The sequence below is a fragment of the Pimephales promelas genome, chromosome 21, assembly GCF_988280905.1.
Source record: "Pimephales promelas chromosome 21, fPimPro1.hap1.1, whole genome shotgun sequence".
In the NCBI taxonomy this organism is placed as follows: domain Eukaryota; kingdom Metazoa; phylum Chordata; class Actinopteri; order Cypriniformes; family Leuciscidae; genus Pimephales; species Pimephales promelas.
This window is the reverse complement of record NC_142789.1, coordinates 28,168,924-28,187,779: the sequence shown is the minus strand read 5'-3', so window position 1 is coordinate 28,187,779 and position 18,856 is coordinate 28,168,924. Positions and strand designations below refer to the sequence as shown.

At 37.5% G+C, this 18,856-nt stretch overlaps 2 protein-coding genes across 8 annotated transcripts in view; both read left to right on the top strand.

Moving 5' to 3' along the window:
- sptbn1 (spectrin, beta, non-erythrocytic 1) overlaps positions 1–13,780 on the top strand; it is a 90,585-nt gene extending 76,805 nt beyond the window's left edge. For all 3 annotated transcript variants that reach the window (XM_039674184.2, XM_039674185.2, XM_039674186.2), the window contains 11 exons: positions 973–1,347; positions 2,996–3,240; positions 3,477–3,615; positions 3,688–3,772; positions 4,772–4,968; positions 5,175–5,272; positions 6,399–6,453; positions 9,580–9,788; positions 11,028–11,201; positions 11,288–11,330; positions 12,330–13,780. In XM_039674184.2, coding sequence (XP_039530118.2) covers positions 973–1,347; positions 2,996–3,240; positions 3,477–3,615; positions 3,688–3,772; positions 4,772–4,968; positions 5,175–5,272; positions 6,399–6,453; positions 9,580–9,788; positions 11,028–11,201; positions 11,288–11,330; positions 12,330–12,560 — 1,851 coding nt within the window. In that variant the 3' untranslated portion in view covers positions 12,561–13,780. The remainder of the gene's footprint in view (positions 1–972; positions 1,348–2,995; positions 3,241–3,476; positions 3,616–3,687; positions 3,773–4,771; positions 4,969–5,174; positions 5,273–6,398; positions 6,454–9,579; positions 9,789–11,027; positions 11,202–11,287; positions 11,331–12,329) is intronic.
- Positions 13,781–16,124: 2,344 nt separating this feature from the next.
- eml6 (EMAP like 6) overlaps positions 16,125–18,856 on the top strand; it is a 47,308-nt gene continuing 44,576 nt past the window's right edge. For 4 of the 5 annotated variants that reach the window (XM_089124883.1, XM_089124885.1, XM_089124882.1 and 1 more), the window contains exon 1: positions 16,125–17,281. In XM_089124883.1, coding sequence (XP_088981009.1) covers positions 17,085–17,281 — 197 coding nt within the window. In that variant the 5' untranslated portion in view covers positions 16,125–17,084. The remainder of the gene's footprint in view (positions 17,282–18,856) is intronic. The other variant, XM_089124886.1, reaches the window with a different exon arrangement.

Genomic DNA, 18,856 nt, shown 5'->3' with positions numbered 1-18,856 from the left:
ACATACATTTTTGTCACAGTTTCACCTGTACAATCAGGATAATAACATGAACAGCCAGAGTTATTTTTTGTATTCGTCTTTCTGTGGCTCTAAAGGTCCTTGAAATTTCAAATTCGCGTCTGAAATTTTCGTACATTAAAAAATAAATACAACCTCACGTTATGTCAATCACACTTACAAAAACTATCGCACGTCATAAAAAAAATTCGGATCAGGTTTGATTTTCTGTGTTTTTCGTATATGTAACAAGCAAATTGAATGATGTTTTGACAATTCAGAGCCACCGGATCATGAATACGAAAAAACGCATACGAAAATTTCAAACTCAGTGTGTAAGGACCTTAAGTTGTCAAAACACCTCTCAGACTGCTCGCTACAGGTGCAAATATGTTTATGACGGACGTAAGTTTCGGAAACAGTGTGTAAACGTGATTGACACAACACAAGATCGTATTTATTTTTTAACGTGCGAAAACTTCGGACGACAATTTCGGACTCAGTGTGCGAGGACCTTAAAGGCACACCGTGTAACTTTTGACCAAAAGAGTTGACGCATACGAGTTATTTTAAATGATTCCTCAGTGCTTGACACGATCAATGCTCCTCTTGAAATACCGCCTATATAAGTTTGGAGAAGACGGACCGTCATGTGTCCTGTTGAATGCCCGGAGACCGTATCGCTTTACGAGCGTCACGTGACCACAAGCTCGCAAGAGTCAAGGAAAAGAAAACGAGAAACTGACCGCGTGAGAAAACCGGACAATAGTCTCACTCGTTCAGGCTTTCACTTAAAATAGGATAAGAATGAGCATCGAATAGAATTAACCCTGCGCGTGTAGCTCTTAAAGGGGCCACACCTTATTTTACGACAGCTTAAGTACTCGAAGTACTCTATTCTTACATAGTGTACCTTTAAATGTTGTAAATGTACTGAAAGTGATCATATAAATGCATTTGTTCTCCTCTCTACAGATGCTGCAGGAACGCTTCCGTGAGTTTGCGCGGGACACCGGAAACATCGGTCAGGAGCGCGTGGACGGTGTGAACCGCATGGCGGACGAGCTGATAAACGCGGGTCACGCCGACGCCGCGACTGTGGCCGAGTGGAAGGACGGCTTGAACGAGGCCTGGGCCGATCTGCTGGAGCTCATCGACACGCGCACGCAGATCCTCGCCGCATCCTACGAGCTGCACAAGTTCTACCACGACGCCAAGGAGATCCTGGGCCGAATCCTGGACAAGCATAAGAAGCTTCCGGAAGAGCTGGGCCGAGACCAGAACACGGTGGAAACCTTGCAGAGGATGCACACCACGTTTGAGCACGACATACAAGCGCTCGGGACGCAGGTGCGCCCTCACATACAACACGCACTGATATTAGTACACATTCTCTTCTCAGTAAAATGGCATTATATTGATCTTGATTTATGCATCACTGATATCTGAAGGTGAACGGCCGGCCTTGTGAGACTAAAACAGGTGAAACTCGAAAAACTTGAATATTGTGCAACAGTTCAAGTATTAAAAGGTGAAACTAATATATTTAGTATATATAACTATATACATATGATATGCATGATTATACTTTTCAGAGGGCAGACATTTCTGCATTTAAAATCCTTTTTTTTAACTGATGCAATATTCAAATTTTCGGAGATTTTGAATTTACGGTTTTCATAAGAAGCCATAATCATCAAAATGATGACTTTTGTTTCTCGACAAATAAGTACATTAACCAGTTTTATTGGTTAAATGCATTAAGCCTCTACACTTTATTAATGGATCATAACATGTTGTGTCTCTGCATCATTTTTCATCATCAAACCTTTAAAGGCCCCCTGAAATCAAAATTGACGTTTTTTTAGCTTTAGTAAGAATATGTTAGCCTTATGTTATGAATCAGGAAGGCAGTGTGTCCCAAAACAATGAGAACATACAGGCATTCAAAACTTAGTCTCTCAAATCACTCATTTTTAATGACATCACCGCGGACTTCTCAGGTTCTCATCACATATTCTGTCCAATCAAATGCTTTCTAGAATCTAAGCTCCGCCCCTTGTGCTATAAACAGCACCTGGCCGAAGGTGCTGAAATTATGTGTGTGTTCGGTTGCTCAAACCCTCGAGTTTTATTCCATTTTCTTGGTTGGTTAATAATGAAATGACTAGAAATTAGTCACATCTCGATTATTTAATACAAAGATTCGCTTCCATGGTGCTGTCAAGTACGACTAAACTAAACGCTATTGGCTATTTGAAAAGGGGAAGGAGACATTTGATATGTCCCGCTTTAGCTTCCTGTTTCAGTGGAAATAACGTCAACGCAGTGTGTTGTGATTGGTCGAGCGCTTAATGTGTTTGGGAGATGTCCCGCCCTTTTCCATAACCGCCAGTTTCAACACACTACTAACTCAACCAGGCCCCGCCCCTTTATTCTGCGTATGAATTATTTAAAGGGTAACTAAACCCCTGGTCAGAGCCTGACTCCACCCACTGGCAATATTTGAGAATGCTGAAAAAGTGGGCGGAGTTAGAGGGGACGAAATAGATGCTAAAACACTCTATCCTGATCGTTTTCAATCCTCACAATTCCAATTCCTGACTCCCTACAGTGGTTTTGACGACACAAGATGGTTTTTATACTGCCAAGGGCGTAGCTCGCGTGGTGAGCTGAAATCTGCGTACGTCACGAAGTGCGGAACATCCAATAGGAAAATTCAACTGCAGTAGCCACCGTTCAACCTGAAGAGGGCAGCACTAAGACGTTTTTACTCCATATATTGTAGAAATAGAACACTTTATAAACAATTGTCAAAAAAGTTACTCGAATCAATGACAGATCCATTCTTACAGATGATTAACTAAAAAAAGTTGGTTTAGTGTTTAGTTACTCTTTAAATGATGAATTATATTGTGACTATGGTAGTTAAGCAGCGAGTTACTGGCCCCAGGTTGATGATTGGTTGGCTCACCGCTGCCCCTGCTGGTGTCCTCAGGTCCGGCAGCTCCAGGAAGACGCGGTGCGCCTGCAGTCCGCATACGCTGGAGATAAAGCGGACGACATCCAGCGGCGCGAGGGCGAGGTGCTGGAGGCCTGGAGGAGTCTGCTGGAAGCCTGCGAGGGCCGGCGCGCTCGGCTGCTCGACACCGGGGACAAGTTCCGCTTCTTCAGCTTAGTGCGGGACCTCATGCTCTGGATGGAGGACGTCATACGCCTGATCGAGACTCAGGAGAAGCCCAGGTGTGTGTGCGTGTGCCGATTACTGTGCCTGATTACTGTGCACTTATAACGCAATGAAAAATTCGTAGTAATTTATAGTATTATTTTTTTTTCTTCTCATGCTTCATAGGAATTATATTTGGCTAATTTAATCACAGTAACGTTTAAGATAGCTAGGCAAGCATTTGTGTGTGAATATGTCTTGTGTGTGTGTGTGTGTGTGTTTTATTCTGCTGTGTGATCCCGCTGTTCCTCAGGGATGTTTCGTCGGTGGAGCTCCTCATGAACAACCACCAGGGCATCAAGGCCGAGATCGACGCCCGTAACGACAGCTTCACGGCCTGCATCGAGCTGGGCAAATCTCTGCTGGCTCGCAAACACTACGCATCAGAGGAGGTGTGTATCCACACGGCAGAGAGCGCTAGAGGATCTCGCGCCACAGCTTCATGTGTGTTTACTCTTCCACAGATTAAAGAGAAGTTGCTACAGTTGACGGACAAGAGGAAAGACATGATTGACAAGTGGGAGGACCGATGGGAGTGGCTAAGACTGAGTGAGTACCAGAGCTATACGGAAATAAATAATGATACAAATAGTATAGAGTATTAGTATACAAATATTATATAATATATTAATAATATATTTATAGTAATATATTAAAATGTATTATGTATTAAAATAATATATATATATATATATATATATATATTATTAATTATAAGTGATTGTTTATAGCCATTTGAAATTCACACTGTATGAAATCATAATCTTGTTTACTAGTAGACTTATATATAATAAATAAGAAATTATAATATATGATATATATATGTGTTATTTTAGTAAACTAATTACATAAAAAAATATTAGTATAAAGATATTATATAATATATTAATATAAATAATATATGTATAGCAATATATTAAATATATTGTCAGTATACAAGATTAGTATAAAAGTACTATACATAAATATAACTTAATATAAATAATATATTTATAGTAATATAGTAAATGTAATTAAATAAAATATAAAATGGAATATGTTAATATTAGTAGAAATATATTGTTATTAATATAATAATATTATGTCACTAAAATTATATATATATAATGAAAATAAATGATTTAACTTAAATAAATGTAATATCTTAAGACTAGTATAAAACTAAATATATCTTATTAATATAAATCATATATTATAATTTCTTATTTATTATATACAAGTCTACTACTAAACAAGATTATGATTTCATACAGTGTGAATTTCAAATGGCTATAAACAATCACTTATAATTTACTGTATAATAATAACATAGAGTGTATATAACGCATTAGGAAGGAGTTTCCAGCTGATGTGATCCGAAGGGATCGATTACTTCTTAGAGTTTTTTAAGGATGCCATGACCTTATTCGGCACTCTTCCCATGATGCTTAGCAGCTCTTGTGCACCTATTTCTGACCCTCTAAAGGGAAGTGTGTAAAAGGATGTGGGCGGCTTGGGATTTAATTTCATTGACTCTAACTTCCCCTTTGCCGTGGTGTGTGTGTGCAGTTTTGGAAGTGCACCAGTTCTCTCGGGACGCGGGCGTGGCGGAGGCGTGGCTGCTGGGACAGGAGCCGTACCTGTCCAGTCGGGAGATGGGTCAGAGTGTGGACGAGGTGGAGAAACTCATCAAACGACACGAAGCCTTCGAGAAATCAGCCGCCACCTGGGAGGAGCGATTCTCAGCGCTCGAGAGACTGACTACGGTGTGTGTGTGTGTTCATGTGAGAGAGAGAGAGAGTGTGTGTGTGTGTGTGCGTGTGAAAGATAGCGAGAGAGAGAGTGAGTGTGTGTGTGTGTATTTGAGAGAGAGTAAGATAGATAAAAAGTGGGTGTGTGAGTGTGTGTGTGTGTGTGTGTGAGAGAGACGCCACCGTGACTCTGCTTGTTGAACTTCTGTTGTCTCTGTCAGTTGGAGTTATTGGAAGTGAGACGACAGCAAGAGGAAGAAGAGAGGAAGAGGAAACCGCCCACACCGGAGCCGGTGCAGGACACAGACACACAGCAGAGGTACACACACACACACACACACACACACACACACACTAACCTGATGCCTAAACCTACCCATCACACACACACACACACACACACAAACACAAACTCTCTCACTCACACGCTTCATAGAAACCAGATTAGTACAGCATCAGTTATGTGGTCTCTTGTGTTCTGCAGTTTCATTCTCTGATGTGACGTGATGTTCAGATTAATGTGTATTTGGTGTAATCAGTGTTCTTGAAAAGAGTTCATTTATATGAATAATCTATTATTACATGTACATTTTTATTATTTCAAATTTAAAACATAACAAGATCAGCATAATAATATAAATAAATATTATTGTATTTATTTATTATTACAATAAATAACTTATTGATATAATAATGTTTTTTATATTAGCATATTAAATTTATTATTTTAGTCAAAAAAGTCAATTAAATACACACAATATATTAAGATATTAGTATAAAACTAATGTAAAGAATATTTTCATATAAATATTATATTTTTATTATTATATTAAATGTAGTTTTTTATTAATGTTAACATATTAAGTGTATATCATTAAATAAAATGTATTCATATAAATCCTTTTTATATTATTACATTAAATGTATTATATTATTTAAAAAAATATTACGTTTGGTAAATTGGCCATGCAAATAAATATAATGTATTAGTATTGATATATTAAATGTATTATTTTAGTAAAAATGTAATCTTAAAATATATGAATTAAATATAATTTATTAATATAAAATAATTCAATTAAATAAATCTGTTAAGATTAATAACAACTTTATAATGATTTATATATAAATATAAGTATAATGCTTTTCAGGAGGAAATGGATTTTGGTGGGTTTTATGCTTTAATGGAAAATTTAGTTGTTACAGAAAAAGTTATAGAATTTTAAACAGCATTGATTGAGATGATGATGATGTATACATAATATAATATAATGACAGCAAGTGAGATGTATATAACCTAGAAGAAATTAAATGAACATTTTATGCAATATTTATAAAAGAAATGCATTATTCAAATTGACTACCATTGCACAAGAAGATGATTTCATACAGTGTTCTTCAGATATAACATTTTGGTGTGTGTGTGTGTGTGTGTGTTTTTACAGAGAAGGAGAGCAGATCGCCCAGAACGGACTCCCATCAGACCAGGATTCGCCACGGGTTAGTTACCGCTCCTGTACCTACCCACAATACACCAGTCAACAGACACCCCGCACCTAAGCCTTCCCATAATGCTCTCTGATGACCTGTGCCCCGGCTGACGAGAGTCAGGTTATCAGTCTAATGACAATGTATCTTAATAACTTCTGTGTGTTTTGTGGACATTAAAAAGATACCGACAGATAAACGTGGACGTGCCCGATGGAAGCGTATGATGAATATGGAGATCATATTGTTGTTAAAGCCCTTATTAGTTCCCCCAATGAAAAAAAGAGTGTTATATCATGTGGAAAGTGACTTTATTGTCTTAACTTCTTTGCTGGATGGATGAACTTCTGATTATGTTATGAAAAAGGGAAGTTTTAATGGAACAAAAAGTGCATTACTGTAAACACTGTTATTTACTGTAAACACTTTTACAGCAAAAAAGTGTTTTACTTTACATTACTGTAAACACTGTCATTTACTGTAAAATATTTTACTGTAAACACTTTTTACAGCAAATAACAGTGTTTACAGTAACAAAATGTAATGTACAGTAAAACACTGTTATTTACTGTAAACACTTTTACAGCAAATAGCATTGTTTACAGTCATGTAATGTACAGTAAAACACTCTTATTTAATGTAAAGACTTTTACTCTAAACACTTTTATAGTAAATAACAGTGTTTTGCTGTACATTACATGACTGTAAACACTGTAATTTACTGTAAAAGCAAAATGTGCTTCCTCCTCTTGATATTATTTTCAGTTTTAACGAACAGCATCTTCAACGTGAGAGCTTTGCTTTAAAGCAACCGTTTTTATATTTATATTAGTGCAAATTATCTGCCATTTTTCATAGTTTGGTTTTGCTTTCCTTTGTTTTGTTTGCAATGTGAGCTTGTGAAAGCGAAACATGTCGTTCTGTCCGAGAGTCTGAATGACACAGGGCTTGTTCTGTTTGCTTGTTTTGTTTGTTTTGAGGTGATTTACCATAAACTGAAGTGAAAGACTGTACGGTGGCTCTGTGTTCATGTACGCTCGTATCCACGAGGACACACATTTACAGACTCTTTCTCCACAGTTTGGATGTTGTATTTATATATGAGGTATGATTACAGTCAGACCAGAAATGATTCAGACAACAAAAATTAATTCTGATATTTGTGTTAGTAGTGTTTGCAGGACACTGTAGTTCATTTATAGAAGTGTTTCTGTAATGGCTAATGCTCTTTTTACACACACACTGAACAACATGAAGCATTGCTTGGTCACTGGTTGAGCTAAACTGGTATTATCTAATTGTGTAGTTAATTTGTGTGAGAGTCGAACAGAAGGACGGACAAAACCAGTCAAATATTGTCATATTTCATCTCCATTTTTTAAACTATAGTGATGTCCAAATATATTAAGCTTTGGCAATATATATGTATGGTGATGATCGGACTGCACTGATGAGGGTTTGCTCACAGATGTTAGATAGTAAAGATGAACTAAAGAGATTGTGTTTGAGCTCCTGGAAGCCGGACGAGTCGCGGGTCCCGTCGGCGGGTGTTGTGGTACAGTAACACGTCTGCAGTGACACTGTGTGCTGGTGCTTTACGCATGACGTGTGTGTCTGAGATCTACGGCGTGTCCTGGCGCTCTGACTGTAGATCAGTTCTCCATCTCGCATGATCTTTACTGCATTTACAGTCAACATGGACATTCAAAGTCGTATTAATTCCGTTAAACGACATTAATAACATTATCCAATAGTCATTTAAATAAATATAATATATGTATTAGTATGGTAGTATATTTCTACTAATGTATTATTTTAGTAAAATAATTAAATTATATTAATATATTAAGTTTTTATTTTAGAAAAAATAATAAAGTAAAAATATTATGATTAGAATGAAGCTAATATAAATAAATATAAATTCTTTTTTATATAAATATATTAAATGTATTATTTGTGTAAAAAATAAATCAGATACATTTAAGATAGTATAAAATGTATATAAATACTATATTTATATTAATATACTAAATGTATATTTAATAAAAAAATCATTATTATAAAACTAATATATATAATTTATTTATAATAATATTAATTTAAATAAATATAATATATTAGTATGGAAAATTTATATTTCTACTAATATAATACATGTAGTATTATAGTTATATTAAAATATATAGAGTAGTATAAAACTAAAATACTTATTATATTGTTTTTATTTTAGTAGAAATAATTAAATAAAAATATTAAGATTAGAATAAAGCTAATATAAATAAATATAAATTGTTTGTTTATATAAATATATTAAATGTATTATTTTAGTACAAAATAAATCAGATACATTTAATATATTAAGATAGTATAACATTTATATAAATAACAATTTATATTAATTTATAAAATGTATTACTTTAATAAAAAATCATGATTATAAAACTAATATAAATAATTTATTTATATTCATATATTAAATGCATTATTTTTAATAAATTTAATACATTTTATATATTAAGATTAGTATAAAATGTATAAACATAAATATAATATTTTAATGCAAATACTTTACATCAATATATTATTTAAGTAAAAATAAATCAAATAAATGAAATATATTACAATTACGATAAAAATATATTTAAATAAGTATAGTATAAATTAATATAAAGAATATTATTTCCTTCACAAAAAGTTCTTGTTTAACAAACTAAATATAGTGATTATTGAGTTCATGTTGAGTATTTTTTTTTACTATTAATCACTTTTTCCACTCCATTTTAATGCGATTCTCATCTCTGAATCTGCTCAAGTGATTTTTTCCTCCTAACGATTTCTGAAACGGTTCTTTCAGAATTCATCCTGTGTGACTGACTTTAATAGAAGTAAAATAACGACATGTTTTTAAAAAGAAAAAAATCTTGTTGAATTCACTACTTGGACAACACGTGCCATGCTTGCATTAAAAACACAATGCATTAAAATGCCAGCACGGTTAATGCAATGCATACTTCTCAAGTAGCGCAACTCAACAAGCTTTTTTGTTTTTAAAAACATTTGTCATGATTTTACTTCTGTAGACTTTAATCTCTGAGCTCTGCCGGTGTGTGAGTGTAACGTGTGTCGGTGTGTCCTCAGGATGGTGTGGAGGGTGAGATGAACGGAGTGGCCGAGAGGAGCTCGAAGGAGCCGAGCCCCGTGCCGTCCCCGAATGCTGACCGGCGTGTGAAAGGCAGCCAGTCCTCCACTCTTCCGGCTAAAGCGCAGGAGAGCGCGGCGGCGCAGCTCGAGGCCTTCCTGCACCGCAAACACGAGTGGGAGGGACACAACAAGAAGGCCTCCAGCAGGTACAGCAGAGATCAGTGTAATCAACGCTTCTGCAAACGTGTGTGTGTGTTGAGTCACTGTGGTCAGCCTGTGAGGGTTCAGACCCCACGTGATGGTTTCGGTGGGAAACTGCATACGTGTCACACGCCCGTGTGTGTCGCGTCACATCCGGAATTACAGGACAGTTGCTCTGGCTTCTTTGCTGCTTAACTTGTCTAGTGTGTGTGTGTGTGTGTGTGTGTGTGTCTGTGGGGGGTGTGCCTGGTGTGGCAAATGTTAGTTGAGAGAGTATGTGTGTGTGTTTAAACTAGGGATGCACGATATATCGGCCAGCATATCGGTATCGGCCGATATATGTTCATTTTTAATGTTATCGTTATCGGCCTGGTAAGAAAATGTGGCCGATATATTAAAACCGATAAACAATGTATTATTCCCTTCAGCTGAGACACTTGTTGAGCACTGTTTATGTTTTTGAATTTCTTGAAATATGATTGAAATCTCTTCTGAAAATGAAAATATACATTTTAAAACATTAACAACACAAATCTGTCATATCGGCTATACAACACTATAATGAGAACATCATTATAATTGTGTGCCTGGGCACGTGGATTAAATTGTGAGACTTTTGTTTTTGTAATCAGGCTCTCAAAATTAGATACAAATTTGGATTTAAGTTTATCGGCCGATATATCGGTTATCGGCTTTCAAATATAAAGAATTATCGGTTATCGGTATTGGCCAAAATTTTCATATCAGTGCATCCCTAGTTTAAACCACTAGAGGGCCAAACGTTACACAGTGTACCTTTAAAATGAAACTGTACATGTAAACCCTGCATTAGGCCTAAGCTGTTCACAGCACACAATTCATGTTCCGGCCGACAGGTTTAATCCACTAAACTCAACAAATCCAGTTTCCACATTTGGGAATGATGTGCATTTTGAACTCTGCTGATCGTGCTTTTCCTGAACTGGTCACAGTAAACAAGTTCACACGTACATGATCATCATGTCAGAGTCCGACTTGGTGCTGAGATCAGGAATATGTCAGCTTTTAAAAGAGAAAATGTCATGGTGGAGTTCTCAGGTCATCTCAGGAGGAATCATTGCTGGATTTATGAGGAGCATCTGGATTCGTTTTCCCACTTAGATTGAGGAAACCGTTTCATTAAACTGACAAGTAAACCCAGATGGTTCAGTCCGACAGTGTTGTGTGTGTCCTAGAGAAGTGATCTCGGTGTTGTGTGTCCTCAGGTCCTGGCATAACGTGTACTGTGTGATCAATAACCACGAGATGGGCTTCTACAAGGACAACAAGAGCGCCGGCCAGGGCATCCCGTACCACAACGAGATCCCCATCAGCCTGAAGGACGCCGTGTGCGAGGTCGCCGTCGACTACAAGAAGAAGAAGCATGTTTTCAAGCTAAGGTGAGGAGCAGATCTTTTCATCATAATCCGAACCGCTTCCTCAGATGTTTTTCTGCTGTGACTGAACTCGCTGTTTCTCTCAACAGAGTTACTGATGGGAACGAGTATCTCTTCCAAGCCAAAGATGACGTAAGTCTGCATTCGTTATATATCACTCTCCTGCTCTCCCTTCTGTGAGAAACTCGAGCTTCACAACATTAACCAGTGAATACATCACAGGCTTTAGTTCAGTTTAACCCTTTTTATAATCAAATATCTAATTCAGCTGCATATAACAGAGATGGGTGGATGGATGGATGGATGAACAGTTAGATGGAACAATAGATGGATGGACGATAGATGATGGATGGAACGATAGATGGAACAATAGATAGATAGATAGATAGATAGATAGATAGATAGATAGATAGATAGATAGATAGATAGATAGATAGATAGATAGATAGATAGATAGATAGATAGATAGATAGATAGATAGATAGATAGATAAATAGATAGATAAATAGATAGATAAATAGATAGATAGATAGAATATATGGATGGATGGAACGATGGATGGATGGATGGATGGATGAACAGAGATGGAACGATAGATGGAACAATAGATAGATAGATAGATAGCTAGAACGATGGATGGAACGATGGATGGAACAATATATGGATGGATGGATGGATGGATGGATGGATGGATAGATTATAGATAGATAGATAGATAGATAGATAGATAGATAGATAGATAGATAGATAGATAGATAGATAGATAGATAGATAGATAGATAGATAGATAGATAGATAGATAGAACGATGGATGGAACAATATATGGATGGATGGAACGATGGATGAAATGATAGATGGAACAATAGATAGATAGATAGATAGATAGATAGATAGATAGATAGATAGATAGATAGATAGATAGATAGATAGATAGACGGAACGATGGATGGATGGATGGATGGGTAGATAGATATATTGATTAATTTCTGACACCTGCTACATTACAGCAAACACATGTATTTGACCGTTTTGTAAATGTGTGTGTGTGTGTGTGTTTGTGTGTGTGTGTGTGTGTGTGTGTGTGTGTGTGTGTGTGTGTGTGTGTGTGTGTGTGTGTGTGTCGTTTGAAGGAGGAGATGAACACATGGATTCAGGCCATCCAGAATGCCGGCAGCATCTCCTCGTCCTCCGAGAAATCTGAGATCACGCCTAGCAACCAGAGCACGCCCGTCTCCAGCCGTGCACACACGCTCCCGGCAACGGTCACCATGACGACCGAATCCAGCCCTGGCAAACGCGAGAAAGACAAGGAGAAGGACAAAGAGAAGCGCTTCAGTCTCTTCAGCAAGAAGAAGCAGTAGACGTCAGTCTGTTCCCAGCAACGGAAACATTCGACTCTCTCACTTCCTTCATTCTTTTCAACTTTTTCTTCTTCTTCTCGTTTCGATTCTCTGTCATTTCCTTTCTGTCTGCCCACCTCCAGTGATATCCCAGCATGCAATGCTCACGAAGACGCCACACTCTGTGCCTGACACCCCACCAATTGGGTTCCAAAGTTGTACAAAAAAAAAACAAAAAAACGAATCGAGATGTCAAACCCAAAACAAGGTCGTCTCTAGCTCGAGTGTGTCGTGATCCGGGAACGTTCCCGATTTCGGAAGTTTTAAAGGACCAGATGTGTGTTTTTTTACGCTTTTATGTTTCTATTGTGGTTGATTTTCAAATCCTGAATCTTGCTCTCTCTGGTTTTTGTAATGTGTGTGTCGTTGAGGGGTCTGGATATTTAAAACATTTTCCTCAATTTTGTGAGGCTGTCTTGGAGAGACGACGAATCTCTCTTTGTTGTTCGGGAACAAGACAGCGACGCTTCGAAACGATTCCGAGATTCCACGTTAACGGATTGTCGCGCTGAAATAGCTATGCCAAGTTTCGTCAGATTTGCCTTTTAAAGATTATAAGCTGATAATACTTGCTAATATGAAAGTAGACTAACTTTACTGGATTCGATCAGATCAACCTGTAAGAATGTTTGCTATATATACAGAGGACTAGTAACCTGAATCAGTTTTTATTCCTTTTCGTTTGTTAATTGTCATTTCTCTTGGTTTTATCATAATATATGTTTCAAATAATTCTAGTACAGAGTATAAAAATTAGATGTATTATAAACACTTTAAAGCATCAATGTTAAGTGAACAGTGGACAACATTTACTGGTAAAAGGTAATGTTACTCCAACAACAACAACAACAACAAAAAGTTAAAAAAGAACAAAAAAAAAATATGAATACGGTTACTTGCTTGTGGGCTATAGCACTGAGCATTATCTTTTCTCTTTGTTTTCTCGTTATGGCTTCATCCCGCTCTTCTCCCGCTCTTTGATACATAGTGCGCATCCCCTCCGTCACTGTATCTATTGTAATTTTCATCTACTGCACAATCAAAAGCATCATACTAGGAATGAAACGGGCGTCCTGAGCGCGTATAGAAACCCGACGCTCAGATGTATGAAACTGCACCTGTAGACTTTAACCCCTGCCCTGTTAAATATGTGCGATGTCATTAAATGCTTTTAAACATTACTCTTATCTTTCGACTCATCTGTTGATTGTGTGTGCATGTTTATTTAAAGGAGTAGTTCACTTTTAAAACACTTTTGCTGATAATTTACTCGCCCCCATGTCATCCAAGATGTCCATGTCTTTCTTTCTTCAGTCGAAAAGAAATTAAGACTTTTGATGAAAACATTCCAGGATTTTCTCCATATAATTGGACTTCAATGGGGTCAAAACGGTTCAAGGTCCAAATGAGAGTTTTAGTGCAGCTTCAAAGGGCTTTAAATGAAAAAAAGATTTGTTCGTTTTGATGAACTAGTTCGAACAGGAGAGTCATGAACGCGCATCACAGAACAGAGCAAGGCGAGCATTTGTGCTTATAAAACTTAAACTTGCTCGTTTCGCTTGATAAGACCCTTATTCATCGTCTGGTGTCGTTTAAAGCCCTTTGAAGCTGCACTGAAACTCTCATTTGGACCTTGAACCGTTTGGACCCCATTGAAGTCCATTATATGGAGAAAATCCTGGAATGTTTTCATCAAAAACCTTCATAAAGGGTTAGATTACACAAAAATAAAAATTATTACATAATTTACTCACTTAAATCAAGCCATCCAAGGTGAATGACTTTCAGCCAAACGCAATCAGAGATATTAAAGATATCTATTTTTGCCTTCTGTGTGTGTGTGTGTGTGAGAGAGAGTTGCTGTATAACTTCATAACACACACACACACCATTTGTGATCTCAATATGTCTGTGTGATTAGTTCATGAAGTTTACTGATTGAGCGACGGACGCAACATCACACACACACACACACACTAGAACGTTTGGAATAAGCACGACTTCCTGTCACGTGACTTCATCTTTTTGATGTGACATAAATCACATCCTCTACCCGCTGGGAGAGAAGAATCGGAAAGGGGAGCTCTGAAAGAACAGTCTCTCTCCAGGCAATAATGTTTTTTACTCACAAACATCAATAACTTCGATATCTAGTTTAAAAGTAAAGCGAAAAGATGCCAGTAAAAGGTTTAATGACGTTAAAATAGCATTATGTCTGTTTGCATCAACCACATATGTTTGAGTGTATGTGTTGCTGTTAGTAATCAGATTACTAGTGTAATTGAATAACTCAAGCTTTACCTAGAGTAGAGTCCCTTTAAACCAAGAGACTGATAGCTCAAGCAATGCAATCCTAGAACATTTTATCTAGATTAAACACTGTTATAGATCTGAGACTGTTGATCTGTAGTTTACAATTATTAAATTACTCAGTATTTCTAACCTAGGCATTGTGCAGTATGTGCATGGATGTTCTGCCGTTAAATGGGCTGTTAAACGTCCTCCATTCATTAAGATCTCGACAGATGCACTGAGCTCTTCTTCAATCACGTGACTCCGTCTTAAGAGCATCAGTGATGTGGGGATTTCCTTCCGCTGGGGATTATGGGATGCTGGGGATGCCCTTCCCGGTGTTGTGCCTAATTTCGACCCCCTGCCAAATTATTACCCCCCTCGTTGAAGTCAGTACCTGATTGCCTAATCCCAACCCCGCCCCTAATCTTAACCCCCCCCCCCCACAACTAATCCTAAACCTACCAATACTAGGGGGGTAATAATTTGGCGGGGGTCGAAATTCGGCACAACACCGGCGTCCTCTCTGTGACCGTGAACATGTCCAGTCACACGTTAAACACGCTACTGTAGATTTGCATCACAAGACCAGCTTTTATCCATTCGACTATCACATTTGCAGCTGTGCTATTTTTATTTTTAATCAGAATCGTAAAACAATGTTAATTCACGGACAATAGCTACATTACATTCGGAATTCTTTTATGATCAAATTATGTTTTTTATTTTATTTGATCCAATTGGAATCTTTGTGGATTCATATTATTGTAAATAAATATACAATTAGAAATACAATCACGTTCATTTAAGATTTTTCTAAAAATGCTTTTGATATCTCCATACATGCTGTTGTTTAAAATATAATATATCACGAATGTGATATATAATATAAAACAATATAATATAACATCAATATAGGATAACATAATACAATATAACATTACATTAATATAGAATAACATATTTAAAAGATATAATATAATATAATATCATATAATATAATATAATATAATATAATATCCTTTTAGCTGCCTCTCAATATAGTAAGAAGACCCGTATGTTCAGGACGTTGGACAGCGCTTGCTGAGCGCTCATGGGATTTGTAGTCATTTTTGTGTAGTTTGGCGCTATGGTTGCGCGTCATTGGAAACCGTTTAGAACTACAAGTCCCATGATTGTTTGCGCGGCGCCGCTCTTTCTGCTTGTAGGCATCATCGGAAACGGGCCACAAGGCGTCGTAGTAACCAAGCCGAATGGGTTACTAGAAACCAGAAATCATATTCTCCAAATTATTACGCCAATAACTCAACTCAACGCGCCTTTCCTCACTCGTCGCTGCGCCGACTCCGCGGTGGAGGGATTAATCCTCCTAAAGCAGCTCGCGCGGATCTCCTCCTGCGTTCAGAATGAGGGTTTTCGCATCTCAGATGATCCAGTGATCCGGATCACGCGAGGAATGGAAGAGTTTGCTTCAGTATCACTGGGAATCGAAGAGCTTTAGGCGAAAGTTGAAGGAGATGGAGACGTTTGTGGGTACGGTCTGATCGTCGGTGTGGAAATCGTGGAGATTTTCTGAAATCCGGGAGGCAAACACGCCGACTTTTGCCCTTTAGAGAAGATTAACACCACGATGGCTTTGAGCTGAAGACATGAAGTCTCTGCAACCCTTCAAACACGTCCAGACCTCAGTGTGCTGAAAGTGTCCAGCCTGCAGATGATGTTATTGATGCGTTTGGATCAAGCTGCTAGTTGTTTTAATGGTAATGCAGATTTACCATGCTCTCTTTAAAGGCTGTTATACTCGAAACCCTGATGCAATGGCTGGTAGGTGCACCCAACTATCACATTGACTGTTCTTGACTGTTTCATCTAATGCTGTGGTTGAAGTCCCTTTATTTTGGATCAACAGCAACAAAACAAATTGATTTTAGCCTGATTTCTCCATGACACCCATTGGGATCTTCAAACAACCTTCCCAGTACAGGTGACCCAGCTGATGTTCCAGTTATGATGCATGCATGAACTTCACGAGGGCATTGAATGGTGGCAGTGCCGTAGGCTTGGTGGTGAAAGATCTGAGCTGGTTCCAGTGTGTCCTTGACCCCAGAGAGACCGTCCCTGCTGTAGAACGTCCCCTGTTAGTCAGCTAAATGACACATTTGTGAGTTGTAGAGCATTGCAGATCCTGAGATCATGGCGGAGAAGACGGCTCCTCGCTGTCAGCTGAGGCTGGAGTGGATTCACGGATACAGAGGACACCAGTGCAGGAATAACCTGTACTACACCGCCGGGAAGGAGATCGTGTACTTCGTGGCCGGAGTCGGAGTGGTCTACAACACCAGGGAACACACACAGAAGTTTTACTTGGGACACAACGACGACATCATTAGGTATGATGTTCTTAATGAGATTTATAACAGGAATTTGGGTTACACTATTTTACAGTGCCCATATGTTACATTGTGCAGAATTACATGCAACTAACCCTCAACCAAACCCTAACCCTATAGTAAGTACATTGCTTAATATTACTCAGTGCACAAGAAAAATGTGTTATATCAAATATTTATATTTATGTATAATATACATTTGTGTAAATATATATAAAGTAAATATTTCTTAAATATATACATGCATGTGTGTGTATTTATATATATACAAAATAATTATACACACTACACGTACATATATTATGGAAACACAAACTTATTTTGGAATGCGATTAATCGTGATTAATTGTTTCACAGCCCCAGGTAATACCATGATTTTTGCAACATGATTTTGCAGTAATTTCATAGTATGCTTTAAAATGTGGCAATTACATTAATTATTCAGTAAAAACATACACATTTTTTAGCACACACCATGGTACTGTCATTGTATTTCTTTAAATGCCACAAGTTATGATGTAAATACCATGGTAAATTAATATGATAATTTGTTAGTAACCAAATTTCATGGTAATACCCTGTTTTGGTACCATGGTAATGTCACAGTATTTTAGATATCAGATATCTTCATTTCTTGGGACACAAACTATGGGAAAACCATAGTCACGTTCCATGATGATAGCATGTTTTTAGGACATTTACCATGGTAATGCAATTGTAATCTTTTAAATGCAAGGACATGCAATACCATGGTAAATAAATATATATTAACCAGTCATGCCATCTTTCTTGGACTATCAGTATTTAGGTTATTTTGACCATATTATTGCCGTATTATTTAAAATAAAGTGCCATGTGATTACACTGGTACATGAGTTACCATTAATGGCATTTTACCATCTGACACCATCACTTTTGCCGTAATTATTGTTTGGTTCTCCGGAGTCTTGTCGACAGCAGTTGTTCCTCAGTGATAACGTTGTTTGTGTCTGATTTGCTCTGATGAGATCTGAACATCAGCACGTCTTTTCATCAGACCATCCTCTCACGGACGGATCAATGCCTCTAAGCTTCAGGTCCTGAGACGAGAGGTCACGCACACACACACACACACACACACTGATTATATCATTCAGCACAGCAGGGTTTGAGAAGGGACTGGGGTTTGTGTGCAGGACGACCCTGAAGGAGCGCAGCGCTGGGGTAGAGAGAGAGAGAGATAGAGAGGGAGAGAGACAGAGGAGAAGGAGAGATAGAGAGAGAGATGGACTGATACGGTGAGAAAGTGAGCAGGTCGGTCTATAAACGAGGACGCTTGTGTTGTTAGCAAGGTGAAAGACAATTTGAACATGCAGGGGACAAACTAAGACGGATCATATCCCAATATATGTGTGTATATATATGAAGAGTTCAGATGCAAAAGCCTCTAAATGCCATTTGAAATGTTCTTCTTTAATGATGATTTTTTATCAAACTTGTATATTTAAGTTCAGTAATTTCACTTAAATAACAATTAATAGGTAATTATCATTGCCATTTAAGTGAAATCACTGAACTTAAATATACAAGCTTGAT